A 21,656-nucleotide genomic window follows, 5' to 3' on the forward strand; every position below is an offset into this window, starting at 1 on the left:
GGGCCCCGACGTGGTGGTCCACCGACTGACCAACTCTACCAAACGGTAGTGGTCCACCTACCCATTAGGCCATTTTGATATAGGAATAGGATCGGATAGAATAAGACGTCCCCAGTATAAATCTTGTCCATATATGAAGTTCCTCGCATCATCAAATATTAGCCCATATATGGAGTTCCACACAGCTCCAGACTTCAGTCTGATCAGAAATATTAGGCTCCATAGCCCAGACACTCTGGCATCGTTCACAAACTGCACGTAGTAACTTGCTATCCATCCACAGCTACAGATGGTTCCCAAACACTGGGTCGGGACCCATGTTTGGGTCGTGGACCCATATTTATGTAAATATTTTTTGTTTCCGTTTACTACAATTTTTTAAAGTGATCTGCACAGTGATCTAGTGCAGTGCTTCCCAAACTTTTTAGCTCAAGACCCCGTTTGCCCGGGGCCCAAACTAGTGAAAATAGCAGATCTACAAGCTCACAACGCATCACTTCGCGCAACTGCTATTTTCACTAGTTCTTAAACTTTTGAAATGTTATTTATGTAATACTTTTGAAACATTTTGGAATTGTTTTTAATTGATGAAAAGTTGTGTTTTTTTCCCAACCCACTGTTTGGTAAAGAGTGATCTAGTGAACTTCCCTAATGATGGCTCCAATAACATTTACTCATTATACTTCCGAGAAGAACAGCAAGATTCCCTTAGTTCTGCTTATGGATGTTCCCCTATTACGCAGAACAGACTAGAAAAAGTCGAAATGATTTCCTTTTGACCAAGTTACCTAGTCTGATCAGAGATCTCCACCTACTGTTACGTCTGGTGACCTATACATTCTGTGAATGGGCTAAAACTGAGTGGAAACAATTCAGTATTTAAAAAAATAACGGCTTCACAGAACCAAAGACTTTAGGACGGGCGTACCTTGTCATTTGAGAAGATCGGCAGACTCCTTGACTCTGTCATGTCTGCTCACAAACTCTCCTATCACTGTTATAGCTCCTCAATGACCTCCCCATCTCAATTGTGACTCTAGACTCACTCCCCACTAACTGCTATACAGTAAGAAAGGTCACCTCTTCAGACCCGAGCCCTATAGCACTCCTCATTCCTTCCTTGTATCCCTTCTTGTTGCCTGCTTTTTTGATAGATGCTAGTTAGATTATGCAGATGTAAAGTATGTTGTTTAGATAGCATATGATAGATAAGATCCTTAGAGATTAAGTTGCCAGTGCAATTTGCTTTATATTGTATCTGACAGGCATCTGGTTACAAAATGAAACCAAAACACCAAGGAGTTATGTTTTATCTGACTTCCAGACAAATCCCCACTAAACAACACTTAATTTTCATTCATTTTAGTTCATTTTAGTTTTCAAATCTTCTGCACAAAACTGTCTTCTAAGATATCCTTACTTGGCAGTACCTATTAAGTGAATGTGACCTGCGATGACTTGTGGGCACACAGATGGAGAGAATGAGGGTTAATGACTAATGAGGCAAGAAAGTAACATGGCTGACTACTAAAAAAGATACAGTTATGTTTTATTTGCAAATTAAAAAGCACCGACAATGTTAGTTACATTGTAAGAATTGACAATAATTAAAACATTTATCATTCAGTCCAGTAGATTAGTATCATTGTTGCTGTTATGCTTTATCACTAAATTAATACTTTATATGAATAGATTCATTACAACAATTGGCAGTCAGAGCTAGAGGAAGTGAGAAGGAAACAATCTTCGTCGACATAATGTACTGTACCTCCCGTACAATGAAGTGAAGTAAAACAACACACTTCCACTCCCTTTAATACAGACATTTCACTCTGTGAGAAGGGACTAACGGAGAGTGTAAAACCCTCATTCGATAATGTTGGTCTATCAAGCACTGCGTATTATGTATGTTACAATGTCAAGAAATAAGAACAATCATACAAAGCTAGAATCTTACAAAACAATTGCAATAAGAGCAGCTTCTGTTATATTGGCATGATTTATGTTAAAACTTAGATTAAATGATAGAATTGATGATAAAGTGTCATGAATATTTCTGTATGAAGCTAAAAGAAGTCTGACTTCTGATAGATCTGGAAAGATTAGTTGATGAAGGAAGTCTGGTCGAGTCTCTCACTCATCTGAAAAAAGAGCCACAGAAAGATGATTATGTGTATTAGCTATTAAAATGAAGAACACATTTTTAATGGTAAACTGAAATACTCACCACCATCGCTGAAGGCCTCCAGCTTTATCATCGTGGGGAAAGCCATCATGCGACGAGCGGCTACACAAGAGAAATTAACAGAACACATGGAAAACCCTTAGTGTGGTCATTCATGGTTGCTGTACATATAATACATACAAAATTATACTTTAATATATATGTATTTTTAACTTTAGTGGTATAGTATAGATTTAATATGCTGACTCTCTACCTCTGTTACAGTTGGGTTTGCCACGGATGCGGGTATTAGCAATCTCAGTTCCACTCGCATCCACACACCAGCAGTACCCAGTGCTGGGATGGCACTGCATGGGCATGTAGTTACCAAGCTCATCACAATGGGGTTTGAAGGACCCGGGCCACACGCTTCCACCTTTGGCAGCTGCTTCCACCTGGCATTTAGTCTGGAGGACAGGGGCTGAGGGATGGAGAGAGTACGGTGTTAGAAGATAGGTTAACAAGATTTTCAGTGGAGATTATACTGTCTGATTGGTGGTGCCATGTTAGCTATGTGGGTTTTCATCACATTTAGGGGCATTTACCTTTCTGGGTGGGGGGTGCAGGGGCCTGCTGGGCCATCTGGAAGATCAGCCAGTGACGCATCCAGGATTCAAAGCCCTGTGGAAAACAATATGTTTACACAAAATAAGAACATCGTTCACAGGTTGTAGCTAGGCTTGGGTGTGTGTGTGTGTGTGTGTGTGTGTGTGTGTGTGTGTGTGTGTGTGTGTGTGTGTGTGTGTGTGTGTGTGTGTGTGTGTGTGTGTGTGTGTGTGTGTGTGTGTGTGTGTGTGTGTGTGTGTGTGTGTGTGTGTGTGTGTGTGTGTGTGTACATGCATGTTACCTTCCACTCACTCTCCTCCATCTGTTCCTTCAGGCTCTGCAGATTGGCCAGGAATGTCTCATTGAACTGGGGCAGCTGGGAATTCTGATGAGAAACACAAACACAAGTTGTGTTAATCTACTACAAAGAAAATATAAGTACAGAAGAATATGTCAATGCTATAAGAGCATCCACTCACTAGCATGATGGACTCACCTGCAAGAGATCCTTCACCTGCTCCAGGTTCTGGTGGCATAGAATACAAATATTAAAAGATTGAAAATGACCAATCATACAGTAGAACAGTTTATTTATTATTTTACTGTTCCTTTTTTTTCTGCCTTTTTTATTTCAGTTAAAAAAGTTGCTGCCACCTAGTGACAGTTTGCTCAAAGTACCGTCATGGGTTCAGTGTCAGCCACAGCCTCATCCTCAGTGAAGTCCATCAACAGAGGCATGCTGTGCATAGGCATACGCATCTGGACAGCTGGCACAGCTGGGAAGAATGGGAGGAGATTGACAGACTAATCAGGGAATTTGACACCAGACTGAAGGGTGGAGATCTCTCCTATTGGTCTTATTAATGTACCAGTAAAATCAACCAGACAGTTTCTGGATCACAAGTCTGACACAGCTCAAGAGATAAGATATACTGTATGATGGCAATGATGACTGCAATGAATGCTATGTTATGGTAATCCAGGACTAGATCAGACTGGAATGTACACACAGTGGTTTCCACAGTGGTTTCCACCTCCACTATTCTGTGCCGTTTAATCAGTCCTGCTGATTTTCGATCCTACCAGGTCAAACTCGATTAGAGAGCTAGAATGGCCAGTTACCTGGTGAATTAATGTCATGGATGGAAAACCATTATCTACTGAACTGAAATTCAGGATACATATACAGTAGATGTACTCAATATGTACATAGTCATCAAATGTCTTTATTAATATTCCATTTTCATTTCCTCCCTCAAAGATTAGTTTCATGTCCTAGGCTACATCCTCCACATTCTCTGACCTGCTGAAAAACTGGCCAGCAGCAGACATGCCATTGCGGTCAGCCCTGCCATCTTCAATGCACGTCTGTTGGAAACACCAGTGACAGAGGAAGTGTGAACCAGTCTATGGTGTGAACACATTAATTTGATTTGAAAAAATGATTGTCAATAAAAAGAGTTGGAAAGATGTGGGCAAAAACAAGAATACAGGGTTATGTAACAAAGAAAGCTTTTTACTATTTACATATTTTTTTAAGTAGGCTACATTTCAATCCAAAAGTATTACAATTATTGAAGTCCATTTTCAGCCATTAAAAAAAATGTTTTTTGGTTTGAATTGTTTATTTTTTCTCACAATTAGCCTACCTATCTCACATATGTGTGAGGGGAAAAAAAGAACCTTGAAAACTGAGATATGTATAATGGTAATCGTGCAGAAAATAAAAATAAATGGCAGAATCCGCCACATAGGCGGAATTAAAGTTCGGTGTGACCACACCCTAAGAAAAGTTACATACTGTAAATAGAAACTATGTTTTTCTCTGCTTCATATTTTGAACCAATTATTAGAGACATGATTGCTATGCAGACATCTTATTCACTTATTGCAAGACAATTCTTCAGGCTCCACTAATATTTGAAAACCTTTCATATTTTGGTAGGCCTATGCCATTTCATTTATATTTAGATTATGTTATTTTTTTGTTATTGTAGTCCTTCTCTGTATGTTTTGTTATTGTATGTTATGCTCAGTATTCCTTATTTTAGTTTTCTTGTAACTGTGATTTAAAAACGGCTTAAGGGTGTGGTCACACCGAACTTTAATGCTGCCTATGAGGGCGGATTCTGCCAATGCTTTTCATTGGGAACAGAGCGTTTTTTTTGCAGAAGTCTGCACATGGCAACAAACTGCTCCGTTCCCATTGAAAAGCATTGTCAGAATCCGCCGCATAGGCAGAATCAAAGTTTGGTGTGATCCTAAACAAAAAACATGTTAAAAGATGATTTTTTTCAAGTCATCTTTTATTTTTCTTCGTTTTTTTTCCAAAATAAACTACAAAAATAGTTACATTATTATTTGGCTACACAAGTCTTCAGTCTTTATCATCAGTAAATGTACTTTTGAATAAAACATGGAATAGCCTTTATCATGATTGATTGATAATTTCAGTGGTCTATCTGGATTTTGTTGTTTATATCAAGCGTATCTCACCCAGGGGCCAGTGGTGCATGCTCCTGAGAAGTCGCCATGTTCTCCAAGCTCTTGTCAAGGTCCTCAATTAAACTTGCTGGACACTGTCTGATGGATCTTATACCCGTGTAAATACGGGAAGCCAGAGAGACTCCAAGGAAAAGTGAAGTGAAAGGGTTGGGGAAAGTCCCTGAGTTCGAGGTGCTGTGGATTAGACTGAACTGACTAAGTGGCTGACTGGAGCATCATCACTTGTTGGTAGAGGCAGACATCAGTGTATTTAATGCAGGCCTAACCTACGCACTTAATAAAGTCTTAATATTAAACAACAACAAAAATTTAAAAAAATTAGTAATAATAATACAAACATAATTGTTCATTGGTGCCTGTGTCCAGGGCTAAACAATCCGGAACTGAAAATCAACTGTACTGAACGTAGACTACACTAACTACATGGTTATTACAATAATGCTTATGATTTTAAATTAACTTTTAAGATGAATCATAATGTAATAACCCAGTTACAAAACGCAAATTGGTCTGTAAAGTGGAAAAGAATCTGAGGTTGAGGAAAAGTGACACAATTCATATTTCTATGTCATATATATGTCAAAATTAACGTTCCAACCTAGAGACTGGGTTGCAATGTATGTACTTAGGAGGCCTATGTTGCACCGCCGATCCACAGGGCCCCTGGGGCCACTTCTGTTGTGTCTGACATCAGTTAATGTTGAATGGTTTACGTCTGACATCAGTGCATGTTGAAATTCTCCATATACTGTACGTGTGTTTGACTCCATGTGCATTTGACGGTTGACGGTTGACGGTTGACGGGGGGCCCAGCTGTGGTAGTCCACCACCAACCAACTACCCAGGCACCTACCCACCCAACCTACTCATTAGGCAATTTTAATGTAGAATAGGATAGGATGTCCCCAGTATAAATCTTGCCCAAATATGGAGTTCCTCACATCATCAAATATTAGCCCAAATATAGGGTTCCACACAGCTCCAGACTGATCAGAAATATTAGGCTCCATAGCCCAGACACTCTGGCATCGTTCACAAACTGCACAAACTTGCTATCCATCCGCAGCTACAGATTGCACAGGGAAGCCATACCGTTATTGGTCTTGTGGTTCCCAAACACTGGATCGGGACCCATGTTTGGGTAGAAGACCCATATTTATGTTAAAAAAAAATGTCATTCATGGGTTGAATATGGCTTGAGATAAAAAGTCTGAGAACCAGTGATCTAGTCCAGTGGTTCCCAAACCTTTTAGCTCAAGACCCCTTTTGCCCGGGACCCAAACTAGTGAAAATAGCAGATCTACAAGCTCACAACGCGTCACTTCGCGCCAAGTTGTGAGCTTGTAGATCTGCTATTTTCACTACTTATTTTTTTATCTCCACCTACTAGTAGTCTGGTACATTAGTACGCAATATATATTATAATTAATACTATAATATTAATAGTACGGTTACTTCTGGTGACATATAAATTCTGTGAATGGGCTGAAACTGAGTGGAAACAGTTCAGTATTTAAAAAAGTAACAGCATCAAAGAACCAATGCAAAGACTTTAGGGCGTACCTTGTGATATAAGATCAGCAGACTCCTTGACTCTGTCATGTCTGCTCACAAACTCTCTAATCACTGTTATAGCTCCTCAATGACCTCCCCATCTCAGTTGTGACTCTAGACTCCCCACTTACTGCTACAGTCTGAAAGGTCACCTCTTCAGACTCTACCTGAGCCCTATAGCACTCCTCATTCCTTCCTTGTATCCCTTCTTGTCGCCTACTTTTTGATAGATGCTAGTTAGATTATGCAGATGTACAGTATGTTGTTTAGATAGCATGTTGTTAAGACAGATGCTAGGTTTGATATGTACCTTGTAGTTACTTTGTAGCCACTATTGTTTTTCTTTGTGGTCTACTTACATGATCATTTACTGTAGCATGTTATTTGTTTACTAGGGTTCTTGTTGAGTAGGGTTCATGCCACTTACTCTGAGTAAGTTGCACTGTATAAGAATGTCAGCTACTGTAAATGATTAAATTGTGAAACATCAGTCATAATAAACAAATAGACAAAAGGAAATTGCAATAAATCTTAATCTATTTATGACCAATACATAGATAATTCCCTTAAAGATTAAGTTGCCAGTGCAATTAGCTGTATATTGTATCTGACAGGCATCTGGTTACAAAATGAAACCAAAACAACAAAGAGTTATGTTTTATCTGACTTCCAGACAAATCCCCACTAAACAACAATTATATAATTAAGGTACAAAAATATTCATTCTAGTTTTCAAATCTTCAGCACAAAAGTGATTGGGACCTGCAAATGACTTGCAATGACACAGAAGGAGAGAATGAGGGTTAATGACTAATGAGGCAAGAAAGTAACATGGCTGACTAAATTAAAAAGCACCGACAATGTTAGTTACATTGAAAGAATTGACAATAATTACAAAAAGTATCACACAGCCCAGTAGATTAGTATCATTGTTGCTGTTATGCTTTATCACAAAATGTATACTTTATATGAATAGAATCATTACAACAATGCAGTCAGAGCTAGAGGATGTGAGAAGGAAGCAATCTTCGTCGACATAATGTACTGTACCTCCGTACAACGAAGTGAAGTAAAACAACACACTTCCACTCCCTTTAATACAGACATTTCACACTGTGAGAAGGGACTGATGGAGAGTGTAAACCCACATTCGATAATGTTGGTCTATCAAGCACTGCGTATTATGTATGTTACAATATCAAGAAATGAAAAGTGGACCATTGTTAATATGTCAGAACAATCATACAAAAGTAGAATTTTACAAAACAATTGCAATAAGAGCAGCTTCTGTTATATTGGCATCATTTAAGTTAAAACTAGAATTGATGATAAAGTGTCATGAATATTTCTGTATAATATATATGAAGCTAAAAGAAATCTGACTTCTGATAGATCTGGAAAGATTAGTTGATGAAGGAAGTCTGGACGAGTTCTCTCACTCATCTGAAAAAAAGAGCCACAGAAAGATGATTATGTGTATTAGCCATTAAAATGAAGAACAAATTGCAGCGCAGAGTTTTTAATGGTAAACTGAAATACTCACCACCATCGCTGAAGGCCTTCAGCTGCATCCTCTTGGGGAAAGCCATCATGCGACGAGCGGCTACACAGGAGAAATGAACAGAACACATGGAAAACCCTTAGTGTGGTCATTCATGGCTGCTGTACATACAATACATACAAAATTATACTTTAATATATATGTATTTTTGGCTTTAGTGGTATACATAGATTTAATATGCTGACTCTCTACCTCTGTTACAGTTGGGTTTGCCACGGATGCGGCTACTAGCAATCTCAGTTCCGCTCGCATCCACACACCAGCAGTACCCAGTGCTGGGATGGCACTGCATGGGCATGTAGTTACCAAGCTCATCACACTGGGGTTTGAAGGACCCGGGCCACACGCTTCCACCTTTGGCAGCTGCTTCCACCTGGCATTTAGTCTGGAGGACAGGGGCTGAGGGATGGAGAGAGTACGGTGTTAGAAGATAGGTTAAGAAGATTTTCAGTGGAGATTATACTGTCCAATTGGTGGTGCCATGTTGGCTATGTGGGTTTTCGTCACATTTAGGGGTATTTACCTTTCTGAGTGGGGGGTGCAGGGGCCTGCTGGGCCATCTGGAAGATCAGCATCAAGCCCTGTGGAAAACAATATGTTTATACACACTAATAAGAACATCGTTCACAGGTTGTAGGCTTGGGTGTGTGTGTGTGTGTGTGTGTGTGTGTGTGTGTGTGTGTGTGTGTGTGTGTGTGTGTGTGTGTGTGTGTGTGTGTGTGTGTGTGTGTGTGTGTGTGTGTACATGCACGTTACCTTCCACTCACTCTCCTCCATCTGTTCCCTCAGGCTCTGCATATTGGCCAGGAATGTCTCATTGAACTGGGGCAGCTGGGAATCCTGGCGAGAAACACAAACACAAGTTGTGTTAATCTACTACAAAGAAAATATATAAGTACAGAAGAATTATGTCAATGCTATAAGGGCATCCACTGACCACTAGCATGATGGACTCACCTGCAAGAGATCCTTCACCTGCTCCAGGTTCTGGTGACATATAGTACAAAAATATTAAAAGACTGAAAATGACCAATGATACTGTAGCACAGTTTATTCATTATTTGACAGTTTCTTTTTTTCTGCCTTCTTTATTTCAGTTTTAAAAGTTGCCACATAGTGTCAGTTTGCTCAAAGTACCGTCATGGGTTTGGTGTCAGCCACGGCCTCGTCCTCAGTGAAGTCCATCAACAGAGGCATGCTGTTCATAGGCATACGCATCTGGACAGCTGGCACTGCTGGGAAGAATGGGAGGATATTGACAGACTAATCAGGGAATTTGACACCAGACTGAATAGTTATCAAATGTCTTTATTAATATTTTAATACTCTATTAATATTAGTATTTGTTTATTATAACTATTTGATATTCTCTGACCTGCTGTTTGCCTCACAATATTCATATTCATATTCATATTTCCTGAAATAAAACCCCTCAAGATATAGAATGTATACCAGCTAGTCAGCTACCATTCTTAATAAATAAAGTTATTATCAGTTTAATATTCCTTGCGATACTGCCCATCTTCCATAAACAAACCATCATTTTATTTGGCCCCCGTATAATGTTTTATTTCCTTACTACGGGTTCGGGTGTTCTTCAGCTCTTTGTGCATGTTTTCAGTGTTGCTCTGCAGTGAATGGATCTGCTTGTTCTGGTTGAAGACCAGGTAGGCCGTGAACACCTGGCTGGCCAGTAGCAGACAGGCCAGTGTGGTCAGCCCTGCTATCTTGAATGCACGTCTGTTGGAAACACTAGTGACAGAGGAAAATGTGAACATATATCTATATTTGATTTGAAAAAATGATTGTCAATAAAAATAGTTGGAAAGATGTGGGGAAAAGCAAGAAAACAGAATTATGTAACAAAGAAAGCTTTTTAGTATTTAAAAAAGGCAAATTAAGTAGGCTACATTTCATTCCAAAAGTATTACAATTATTGATTTTATTATTGACAATAATAGAGGCATCACTAGTTGCTATAGGCAGACACCTTCTCTTAGTTCAAGAGAATTGCGAACACTCTTCAATCTCCACTATTTGTTATCTTAAAACTTTGAACCCTAACCCTATTTACATTATTTCAAATTTATATTGTACTATTGTATGTTTCTGTTATTGTAAGTTATGTTCTGTTTTGCCATACTCTTTTCCACTTGCAATTGTAATTTAAAAACTGATATGAAGACAAAAACATTCGCGGAAATCCGCAAATGGCAACAAACCGCTCGGTTCCCATTGAAAAATGTTGTCAGAATCCAGCGGATAGGCAGAATTAAAGTTCGGTGTGACCGCACCCTACTAATATTTTAAAACTTTTAATATTTTGGTATGACATTTGGATTATGTCTTTTTTTTGTTATTGTAGTCCTACTACTGTATGTTTTGTTCTTGTATGTTATGCTTAGTATTTCTTACTTTTGTTTTCTTGTAACTGTGATTTAAAAACGGCGTAAGGGCGTGGTCAAGGTGAACGGAGCTTTTTTTTCCCAGAAATCCACGAATGGTAACAAACCGCTCCGTTCCCATTGAAAAGCATTGGTAGAATCCGCCACATAGGCAGAATCAAGGTTCGGTGTGACCGCACCCTAAACAAAAAAAAAACGTAAAAAAGAAAAAAAAATTAAGTCATATTTTTCTCTCTCTCTTTTTTTTGCCTTTATCACCAAAATAAACTACACAAGTCTTCAGTCTTTATCATCAGTAATGCACTTTTGAATAAAACATGGAATAGCCTTTATCATGATTGATTGATAATTTCAGCGGTCTATCTGGATTTAGTTGTTTACGTAAATATATCAAGCGTATCTCACCCTCTGGTTGTTTCTGGGGGGACAAGGGCCTCCGCACTGCCTGACAGGCTCCCAGTGGCCAGTGGTGCATACTTCTGAGAAGTCTCCATTTTCTCCAAGCTCTTATCAAGGTCTTCAATAAAACTTGCTGGACACTGTCTGATGGATCTTATACCCTTGAAAATACAGAAGTGAAAGGTGCAGACTCCTGGAAAGTCCCCAAGTTCGAGGTGCTGTGGATTAGACTGTAAATAAATTACTAGGACTGTCATTGGCTGACTGGAGCATCATCACTTGTTGGTAGAGGCAGACATCAGTGGATTTAATGCAGGCCTAACCTACGCACTTAATAAAGTCTTAATATTAAGAAGAACAACAACAACAATAAAAATAGCAATAATAAGTCATAATAAAAACTTGTAATTGTCTTTTTGTTCATTGGTCAAGCCTAACTGTGTCCAGGACTAAACAATCCAGGACTGACAATCAACTGTACTGAACGTAGATTCCACTAACTACATGATATGGTTATTACAATAATGCTTATGATTTTAAATTAACTTTTGAGATAAATCATAATATAATAGCCCAGTTACAACCCAAATTGGTGCGTAAAGTGGAAAAGTCAAGAGATTATTAGAAAACTAGTGAAAATAGCAGATCTACAAGCTTACAACGTGTCATTTTGTGCCACGTAAAAATTTGTTCCGCGACCCAAAGATGGGTCCCCACCCACTGTTTGGGAAAAAGTGGTCTATTGAACTTCCCTTCACAGAGTGTATTAATGATGGCTCCAATAACATTTAGTCATTATACTTCCGAGAATAACAGCAAGATCCCCTTTGTTCTGCTCATGGATGTTCCCCTATTACGCAGCGCAGACTAGAAAAGGTCAGAAATCTATATGATTCTACGAAACAATTTTCGTTTGACCAAGTTACCTGGTCTTGCATAGCCAGATGATCAGAGATCTCCAGCTACTGTTACTGTACGTCTGGTGACATCAATTCTGTGAATGGGCTAAAACGGAGCGTAAACAATTCAGTATTTAAAAAAATAACAGCTTCACAGAACCAATGCAAAGACTTTAGGGCGTGGGCGTACCTTGTCATATGAGAAGATTGTCAGACTCCTTGACTCTGTCATGTCTGCTCAAACTCTCCTATCACTGTTATAGCTCCTCAATGACCTCACCACCTCAATTGTGACTCTAGACTCACTCCCCACTTACTGCTACAGTCTGAAAGGTCACCTCCTCATACCTGAGCCCTATAGCACTCCTCATTCCTTCCTTGTATCCCTTCTTGTTGCCTACTTTTTGATAGATGCTAGTTAGATTATGCAGATGTACAGTAGGCTATGTTGTTTAGATAGCATGTTGTTAAGACAGATGCTACTAGGTTTGATATTTACATGGTATACTAGTTACTTTGTAGCCACTATTGTTTTTCTTTGTGGTCTACTTACATGATCATTTACTGTAGCATGTTATTTTTTTACTAGGGTTCTTGTTGAGTAGGGTTCATGCCACTTCCAGACAAATCCCCACTAAACAACAATTACAACGTACAAAAACATTAATTTTAGTTGTCAGATCTTCTGCACAAAACTGTCTTCTAAGATATCCTTACTTGGCTGTACCTATTAAGTGAATGTGACCTGCAATGACTTGTGGCCACACAGAAGGAGATTATGAGGGTTAATGACTTATGAGGCAAAAAAGAAACATGGCTGACTACTCAAATATTACAGTGGTGTTTTATTTTCAAATTAAAAAGCACTGCCAATGTTAGTTACATAGTAAGAATTGACAACAATTACAAAATGTATCATACAGTCCAGTAGATTAGTATCATTGCTGCTGTTACGCTTTATCACTTAAATTCATACTTTATATGAATAGATTCATTACAACAATTGGCAGTCAGAGCTAGAGGATGTGAGAAGGAAACAATCTTCGTCGACATAATGTACTGTACCTCCGTACAATGAAGTAAAGTATAAAACAACACACTTCCATTCCCTTTAATTCAGACATTTCACACAGTGAGAAGGGACTGACGGAGAGTGTAAACCCACATTCAATATCTTTTATCAAGCACTGTGTATTATGTATGTTACAATTTCAAGAAATAAAAAGAGGACCATTGTTAATTAGTTAGAACAATCACACAAAACTAGAATCTAAAAAACGATTGCAATGAGAGCAGCTTCTGTTATTTATTGGCATCATTATATGTTAAAACTTAGATTAAATGATAGAGTTGATGATAAAGTGTCATGAATATTTCTGTATGAAGCTAAAATAAGTCTGACTTCTGATCTATCTGGAAAGATTAGTCGATGAAGGAAGTCTGGTCGAGTTCTCTCACTCATCTGAAAGAAGAGCTACAGAAAGATGATTATGTGCATTAGCTATTAAAATGAAGAACAAATTGCTGTGCAGAGTTTTAAACTGAAATGCTCACCACCATCGCTGAAGGCCTTCAGCTGCATCCTCTTGGGGAAAGCCATCATGTGACGAGCGGCTACACAGGAGAAATGAACAGAACACATGGAAAACATACAAAATTATACTTTAATATATATGTATTTTTAACTTTAGTGGTATACATAGATTTAATATGCTGACTCTCTACCTCTGTTACAGTCGGGTCTGCCACGGATGCTGCTACCAGCAATCTTAGATCCGCTCGCATCCACACACCAGCAGTACCCAGTGCTGGGATGGCACTGCATGGGCAAGTAGTTACCAAGCTCATCACACTGGGGTTTGTAGACCCCAAGCTTTCTTGGAGTTTGGACAGCTGCTTCCACCTGGCATTTAGTCTGGAGGAGAGGGGCTGAGGGATGGAGAGAGTACGGTGTTGGAAGATAGGTTAACAAGATTTTCAGTGGAGATTATACTGTCTGATTGGTGGTGCCATGTTGGCTATGTGGGTTTTCGTCACATTTAGGGGCATTTACCTTTCTGGGTGGGGGGTGCAGGGGCCTGCTGGGCCATCTGGAAGATCAGCCAGTGACGCATCCAGGATTCAAAGCCCTGTGGAAAACAATATGTTTTACACATATAATAAGAACATCGGTCACAGGTTGTAGGCTTGGTGTGTGTGTGTGTGTGTGTGTGTGTGTGTGTGTGTGTGTGTGTGTGTGTGTGTGTGTGTGTGTGTGTGTGTGTGTGTGTGTGTGTGTGTGTGTGTGTGTGTGTGTACACAGTGTACATGCACGTTACCTTCCACTCACTCTCCTCCATCTGTTCCTTCAGGCTCTGCAGATTGGCCAGGAATGTCTCATTGAACTGGGGCAGCTGGGAATTCTGGTGAGAAACACAAACACAAGTTGTGTTAATCTACAGTACTACAAAGAAAATCTACAAGTACAGAAGAATTATGTTAATGCTATAAGGGCATCCACTGACCACTAGCATGATGGACTCACCTGCAAGAGATCCTTCACCTGCTCCAGGTTCTGGTGGCATAGAATACAAATATTAAAAGACTGAAAATGACCAATCATACTGTAGAACAGTTTATTTATTATATGACTATTTCTTTTTTTTCTGCCTTCTTTATTTCAGTTTAAAAAGTTTCTGCCACATAGTGACAGTTTGATCAAAGTACCGTCATGGGTTCAGTGTCAGCCACAGCCTCGTCCTCAGTGAAGTCCATAAACAGAGGCATGCTGTGCATAGGCATACGCATCTGGACAGCTGGCACTGCTGGGAAGAATGGGAGGAGATTGACAGACTAATCAGGGAATTTGACACCAGACTGAAGGGTGGAGATCTCTCCTCTTGGTCTATCAATGTACCAATACAAATCAACCAGACCGTTTCTGGATCACAAGTCTGACCCAGGTCAAGAGATAAGATATATGATGGCAATGATGACAGAATGATAGAATGCTATGTTATCATAATCCAGGACGAGATCAGACTAGAATGTACACAGTGGTTTCCACCTCCACTATTTTGTGCCGTTCAGTAAGTCCTGCTGATTTTCTATCCTACCAGGTCAAACTCGATTAGAGCGCTAGAATGACCAGTGACCTGGTGAATTAATGTCATGGATGGAAGACCAGCATGAACTGATATTCAGGACACATATAGATGTACTCAATATGTACATAGTCATCAAATGCCTTTATTCATATTTTTCTCTATTAATATTAGTATTTGTTCATTATTACTTTTAGATATTTACTTCAATCCAGAGGCCATACCAAATGTATGGTATCTACAGCAGTATTCAGTCCAGTTCTGCAACATTTCCAGTCCGTTCCCTTTTCATTTCCTCCCCCAAAGATTAGTTTCATGTCCTACAGCCTCCACATTCTCTGATCTGCTGTTTGCTTCGCAATATTCATATTCATATTCATATCTCCTGAAATAAAACCCCTCAAGATATTGAATTTATACCAGCTACCATTCTTAATAAATACAGTTATTATCAGTTTAATATTAATATAATATTAATATTCCTTGCGATACTGCCCATCTTCCATAAACAAAACCATCATTTTATTTGGCCCCTGTAGAATTTTTTATTTCCTTACTCTGGGATCGGGTGTTCTTCAGCTCTTTGCGCATGTTTTCACCGTTGCTCTGCAGTGAATCGATCTGCTTGTTCTGGTTGAAGACCAGGTAGGCAGTGAACACCTGGCTGGCCAGTAGCAGACAGGCCAGTGTGGTCAGTCCTGCTATCTTGAATGCACGTTTGTTGGAAACACTAGTGACAGAGGAAAATGTGAACATGTTAATTTGATTTGAAAACATTTTTGTTGGAAAGTTGGAAAGATGTGGGGGAAAAGCAAGAAAACAGGGTAGTGTAACAAAGGAAGCTTTTTACTTTTTTTTTTAAATATTAAGTACATTTCAATCCAAAAGTCTTACAATTATTGAAGTCCATTTTCACCCATTGAATTACTTTTTTCCCCACAATTAGGGGAAAAAAAGAACCTTGAAAACTGAGATATACTGTATGTATAATGGTAATCGTGCATAAAAATAAATGTCAGTGGTGAAATGGGCTTCAATAATCCCATTGAAAAGCATTGGCAGAATCTGCCTGCATAGGCAGAATTAAAGTTCGGTGTGACCACACCCTAACTACGCTTTTCTCAGCTACATATTTTGGAACAATAATAGAGGCATCACTAGTTGCTAGGCAGACACCTTCTTAGTTCAAGAGAATCTTGATCTCCACTATTTGTTATTTTAAAACTTTGAACCCTACCCCATTTACATTATGTCACATTTTGTTATTGTACTATTGTATGTTTTTGTTATTGTAAGTTATGTTCTGTTTTGCCTGACTTTTTTCCCCTTGCAATTTAAATGAAAAAACTGACAAAAACATAAACATAAAAAAATACTTATCTCAGCTTAGTTTACCTTCTTGAGGGTGCGGTCACACAGAACTTTAATTCTGCATACCTGTATGTGGTGGATTCTGCCAATGGTTTGCCGTCATTCGCAGATTTCCGCCCCAAACAATCGCTCTGTTTCCATTGAAAAGCATTGGCAGAATACGCCCTCATAGGCAGAATTAAAGTTCTGTGTGACCACACCCGTAATGTATATATTTTTGTACAAAAAAAAGTTACATAGAAACTACGTTTTTCTCTGCTGCATATTTTTGAACCAATAATATTAGAGACATCACTAGTTGCTATGCAGACACCTTCGCTTATTGCAAGACAATTCTTCAGGCTCCACTAATTGAAAACTTTTAATATTTTGTTATGTAAGACTGACATTTTATTTTATATTTAGATTGTGTTTTTTGTTTTATTTTAGTCCTACTACTGTATGTTTTGTTATTGTATGTTATGCTCAGTATTCCTTACTTTTGTTTTCCTTATCTAAAAACGGATTAAACAAAAAACTTTTAAAAACATTTTAAAGTCATCTTTTTTTTATAAGTTGTTTTTAGCTTTTATCACCAAAATAAACTACAAAAAGAGTTACATTGTTATCTGGTTACACAAGTCTTCAGTCTTTATCATCAGTAAATGTACTTTTGAATAAAACATGGAATATCCTTTATCATGATTGATTGATAATTTCAGTGGTCTATCTGGATTTTGTAAATATATCAAGCGTATCTCACCCTCTGGTTGTTTCTGTGGGGACAAGGGCCTCCGAACTGCCTGACAGGCTCCCAGAGGCCAATGGTGCATGCTCCTGAGAAGTCTCCATGTTCTTCAAGCTCTTGTCAAGGTCCTCAATAAAACTAGGAGGACACCGTCTGATGGATCTTATATCCTTGTAAATACGGAAGCGAGACAGACTCCAAGGAAAAGTGAAGTGAAAGGTGCAGAGTCCTGGAAAGTCCCCGAGTTCGAGGTGTGGATTAGGCTGAAAATAAATGACTAGGGCTGTCATTGGCTGACTGGAGCATCATCACTTGTTGGCGGAGGCAGACATCAGTGGATTTAATGCAGGCCTAACCTACGCACTTAATAAAGTCTTAATATTAAGAACAACAAAAATAGTAATAATAAAAAAGTAATTGTCTTTTGTTCATTGGTGCCTAACTGTGTGTGTACAGGACTAAACAATCCAGGATTAACAACCAACTGTAGCTACTGAATGTAGATTCCACTAAAAACATGGTTATTACAATAATGCGTGGAATAGTGGATTTAATTAAATGGGCAAGCAGGCCTAACTTACAGAAAAAAGGCTTAATAATAATCGGGATAAACTTTTTTTGTTCAACTTACCGTTTTTTAAATTCATTTTGTTGTTAACTTACTGTGTATCCAGGACTAATAAATCAAGCTGTACTCCACGACTACAGGTTTATTACAATAAATCTTCTGATTTAATCTTATCACTATCACAAACTGAATATCTGTTCTTGGTATTATAATTACCAAAACAAATAACCTGTCAGATAAATCATAATAACCCACTTGCGTGACTTAATGCAAATTCATCTATCTGTGAAGTGGAACAGTGAAGAGATTACTTTAAATGACTTTCTCTTTAACAGAATCATCTTATACAACTCAAGAAAGGTGTAAGATGTACAATGGCAATGATGACAGAATGATAGATGATAGATTTATGATACTATGTGATACTAATCCAAGACTAGATCAGTCTGGAATGTACTGTTAGGTCATCCCTGGCCTAAAAGGATGCATTAATGATGACTCATATCACGTTTATTTATTACACTTCCTAGAACAGCAAATTCCCCTTTGTTCTGCAGGGCGTTCCCCAATGACAAAGATCCAACTAGAAAATTCTGAAAGCCATATGATTCTAGGACACAAATTTTCTTTTGTCTTAGGTTACCTGAAACACTAATAGACAGACAAAAATAAATGACAAGGACTCTATTCATGATCATATGTGGTAGAGAAGTTCCTTCGACGTTCAGTAACCTGTACAACTGGCTTTATACTAAATTATAAGTGAAACCAAAACAAAAAAGATTTTTATCTAACAGACAAATCCTTCATCAGTTTTCAAGCCTTTAAAAATGTAACTGATCTTCATTCTGCACGAAACTGTCTTACAAGAGATCCTTACTTGGTGTTATCTTTTTGGCGACGTGGGCCTCAATGAAAAATATGACTTCTGAGCAAACAGAGGAAGACAATGAGGTTAATGAGGCAAGAAAGTGAAATGGCTGACTACTGAAAAATACAGTGGTGTTTTATTTGCAAATTAAAAAGCACCGACAATATTAGTTACACTGTAAAAATTATTGACAACAATTACAAATCTTTATCATACAGTCCAGGAGATTAGTACCATTGTTGCTGTTATGCGTTATCACTTTAATTAATACTTTATATGAAGAGATTCGGTACCTATGTACAACAGTTGGCAGTGAGAGGATGTGAGAAGGAAACAATCTTGTCGACATAATGTACTGTACCTCCGTACAATGAAATGAAGTAAAAGAACAATACACGTCCACTCCCTTTAGTACAGTACTGACATTTCACACTGTGAGAAGGGACTAATGGAGAGTGTAAACCCACATTCAATAATTTAGGTTGATCAAGCGCTGCGTATTATGTACATTACAATGTCAGGAAATAAAAAGAGGACCAACATGTGCATCGTTATTACGTCAGAACATCGTACAAAACTATTGCAAAAAGAGCAGCTTCTGTAATCAATGCTTGACATCTAGTTGCAGTGGTAAGACCCGCCTGTACGGTCTACAAGTCATACTGTTGGTTCGCCTGGCATCAGTTATGTTTTTCTCCCAAGAGACAACTTAAAATCAACTGCTAAATGAAATGAAACACAGGACAAATTTACAAAATGTTTGACAACTGCCCACCCCTTGCTGAAAACTGGTACCAACCAGAATTATTTTTTTCTTCTGTACATCCTGTTTGAAACTCTTGGACTGGAGTGTGTATTAAATGGATATTTAGCTAGCTTATGTTTACCTTCACAGACTGTAGTAAGATCCATTTGTATGACTGTGCTTTCCAAACGTGTACGATGAGAAATGATGGTCACTCTAGAGTACTTTAAATATTGTGCTTTCAACGTTCATCCTGCGGATCCTGCTGATTTAGCCATGAGAATGACTCTAGAGAAGGTTAAGACACTGACAAATTAACAAACCAGGCTATTGTACATCTGCGCCTGTGACACTTAAAAACTAAACTGAGCTGTAGTGTTTTGTGTTGTGGTACATTCTACAATAATGCAATGCATCACCAACAGCATCATAGAAAAGTTAAAACAAAAAAATCTGGGTAAAAAAAAAATCTATCTTAAAAAAACAAAAGAAGAACCCTCAAAAGTCCACATGATAATATTATATTGAAGATTCTGTCCTGGCACTTGTAAATGCGATAACTATATTCTAGCAAGGCCTATCAGCTACAACATGTAGCCTCAGTCAGTGATGCCCGCTAATCCCACACAATTCCTTTTTGACACCACGGGCACCTGTTGCCCAGGTCGTCTTGTCCATCAAGTAGCTAGTAATCTACAGTAGCTCCATTCATTCTGCATTGCCTGCTTAACTGTGCTCCAAACATGGCAACTCGTACAGTACATTTTGTAGTTGGAAACACAATTGGTTGTGTGTTCAAGTGAGCTCGACCCCACTCTGCAGACTGACAGTCTCAGCCTTCGTTCTTCTGATTTTAAGATGAAGAGTTTAGTTCAGGTGAAGGAGAGGTGTAAATGAGGAGAGTAGGAGATGTTATCACTGTGACAACATGGTACAATCCTGCACCAAGGCTTGCGTGTCTCTGGTTTGTACTGTATAAAGGTTTACAAAGGGAGGGGAATGCGCTTCAATACTGTCTCCGGTTATCATCTATGCAGCATTCCTCCTCACCACCCACTCTTCCTTCATCCATCCATCTATTTCATGAAGATCACACTATGTTAAGGTTGGTCACAACCTGTGTTCAAATCTCCACTTTGATCGATTCTCTTTAGATATTGATTCTCATCTAGAACCATGTGGGTCGAATATGTCCCACTTCATCTTCCAAGAGAGTTCCCATCATACTCTGTCACAAACCCCCGAACCCCCGATGGAGGGCAGGGGTTGAGCAGCGGTTCAGTCTGTGGACCACCATGGGTGCTGCTACCTGGTATGAACCAGCTCCTCCCTGAGCCAGCTGGGTAGCGGCTGACCCATCCTGTACAGCAGCTTGGACAGCTCAATGTTGTGATCCCTGTAGTAATCCCTGAGGAACGCCTGGGACTGGTGGTGAAACAAAGAAAGGAGATTGAACATTTACAAATACAACTGTCAGGATGAATTATATATGGTAGATAAAATACAGTACATCTACAAATGATGTGAGAGACATCATACCTCAGCGTCCATGTCAGGGTACCTCCGTCCTTTACTCTTTCCCAAACACTTGGTCTTCCCTCCCTCTAGCAGTTGACACCAGAAGCCTTTCTTAGGGTCAAACCTGGAGATTTGGGGGGGTTAAGTAATCAAATGTAAGCAATCAATGCAAATCATTCGTTTGTATTGCAATGGAGGCAAGACCTCACCTTGATTCACCTGCTGCACAAATGAAACTAATTTAGTTCGTAATTTTGACAGGTATGATAATCACACATTCCGTTTTGAGTGTTATCATTAAAAAAAGTTTCGAGTGTTATCATTAAAAAAGAATTTTGCCCTTTTTCTCCCCAATTTAGTCTGTATGCCGATTGATTCCTCCGCACACATGTGTGTTGTCACTGCGGTCGTACCCTAGTGACTAACCTGCCAGTGAGGAGCCCCCACCGGGAGAACGTAGAGCCTTCTTCCTACTCCTCCCGCCCAACACTGAAAGGCGTCGCCCCAGCCCATAGGATTACATGCAGTGACAAATATCATTCCCCGAACACGGGCCAATTGTGTTCGTATACACATTCGACAAAGCCGAATGCACCGCTGTGGAATTGAACCCACAACCTCCGCTGTGGTGGGCAAGCAGTTTTACCACTGCGCCACCCGAGCGCCTTTAAGTAATTTTA

General features: G+C 39.0%; 3 protein-coding genes across 8 annotated transcripts in view; all 3 read right to left on the reverse strand.

The window, feature by feature from the left end:
- Positions 1-1,532: 1,532 nt before the first annotated feature.
- On the reverse strand, positions 1,533-12,340 carry LOC308076614 (H-2 class II histocompatibility antigen gamma chain-like). 5 transcript variants are annotated; one of them, XM_080417034.1, is made up of 10 exons: positions 12,284-12,340; positions 11,201-11,424; positions 9,970-10,142; positions 9,528-9,625; positions 3,267-3,296; positions 3,072-3,155; positions 2,770-2,845; positions 2,439-2,645; positions 2,228-2,287; positions 1,533-2,141 (listed from the first exon to the last, which is right to left on the reverse strand). In XM_080417034.1, the coding sequence occupies exons 1-10, from the start codon at positions 12,323-12,325 to the stop codon at positions 2,134-2,136; spliced, it is 1,002 nt and encodes a 333-aa protein (XP_080273160.1). In that variant the 5' UTR covers positions 12,326-12,340; the 3' UTR covers positions 1,533-2,133. The 5 variants fall into 5 exon arrangements, with proteins under 5 accessions (XP_080273160.1, XP_080273159.1, XP_080273158.1 ...); XM_080417033.1 differs by lacking the exons at positions 2,228-2,287; positions 2,439-2,645; positions 2,770-2,845; positions 3,072-3,155; positions 3,267-3,296 and adding exons at positions 8,361-8,432; positions 8,583-8,789; positions 8,914-8,971; positions 9,147-9,230; positions 9,348-9,377 and having other exon boundaries at positions 1,533-2,130; XM_080417032.1 differs by lacking the exons at positions 1,533-2,141; positions 2,228-2,287; positions 2,439-2,645; ... (1 more) ...; positions 3,072-3,155; positions 3,267-3,296 and adding exons at positions 7,620-8,267; positions 8,369-8,432; positions 8,583-8,789; ... (1 more) ...; positions 9,147-9,230; positions 9,348-9,377 and having other exon boundaries at positions 9,528-9,622.
- A 583-nt stretch (positions 12,341-12,923) lies between these two features.
- Positions 12,924-17,490, reverse strand: LOC308076617 (H-2 class II histocompatibility antigen gamma chain-like). 2 transcript variants are annotated; one of them, XM_080417040.1, is made up of 9 exons: positions 17,290-17,490; positions 15,734-15,906; positions 14,800-14,897; positions 14,618-14,647; positions 14,412-14,498; positions 14,147-14,222; positions 13,819-14,022; positions 13,648-13,707; positions 12,924-13,555 (listed from the first exon to the last, which is right to left on the reverse strand). In XM_080417040.1, exons 1-9 carry the CDS (start codon positions 17,376-17,378, stop codon positions 13,548-13,550), a joined length of 825 nt encoding a protein of 274 aa, XP_080273166.1. In that variant the 5' UTR covers positions 17,379-17,490; the 3' UTR covers positions 12,924-13,547. The 2 variants fall into 2 exon arrangements, with proteins under 2 accessions (XP_080273166.1, XP_080273165.1); XM_080417039.1 differs by having other exon boundaries at positions 12,924-13,567; positions 17,290-17,489.
- Positions 17,491-18,827: 1,337 nt separating this feature from the next.
- Positions 18,828-21,656, reverse strand: part of ndst1a (N-deacetylase/N-sulfotransferase (heparan glucosaminyl) 1a) — a 64,854-nt gene continuing 62,025 nt past the window's right edge. Inside the window, exons 14-15 of the mRNA XM_080416216.1 lie at positions 20,998-21,100; positions 18,828-20,883 (exon numbers count right to left, since the gene is read on the reverse strand). Coding sequence (XP_080272342.1) covers positions 20,764-20,883; positions 20,998-21,100 — 223 coding nt within the window. The 3' untranslated portion in view covers positions 18,828-20,763. The remainder of the gene's footprint in view (positions 20,884-20,997; positions 21,101-21,656) is intronic.

The sequence above is a fragment of the Gymnoscopelus braueri genome (genome assembly GCF_963280865.1).
Source record: "Gymnoscopelus braueri genome assembly, chromosome: 20".
Taxonomy (NCBI): Eukaryota; Metazoa; Chordata; class Actinopteri; order Myctophiformes; family Myctophidae; genus Gymnoscopelus; species Gymnoscopelus braueri.

Bases quoted from the DNA above. Each gene is read 5' to 3' on its own strand.
- LOC308076617 (XM_080417039.1), bottom strand. From the start codon at position 17,378: ATGGAGACTTCTCAGGAGCATGCACCATTGGCCTCTGGGAGCCTGTCA. The intron at 14,898-15,733 runs GTAAGGAAATAA...CATTCTTCCCAG, and splicing joins GAAGAACACCCGATCCCAGA to CAGTGCCAGCTGTCCAGATG. The intron at 14,223-14,411 runs GTAACGTGCATG...TGTTTTCCACAG, and splicing joins TGGAGGAGAGTGAGTGGAAG to GGCTTTGAATCCTGGATGCG.
- LOC308076614 (XM_080417031.1), bottom strand. From the start codon at position 12,325: ATGACAGAGTCAAGGAGTCTGACAATCTTCTCATATGACAAG. The intron at 9,626-9,969 runs GTAAGGAAATAA...CATTCTTCCCAG, and splicing joins GAAGAACACCCGAACCCGTA to CAGTGCCAGCTGTCCAGATG. The intron at 9,378-9,527 runs GTACTTTGAGCA...ATATGTCACCAG, and splicing joins CTGACACCAAACCCATGACG to AACCTGGAGCAGGTGAAGGA.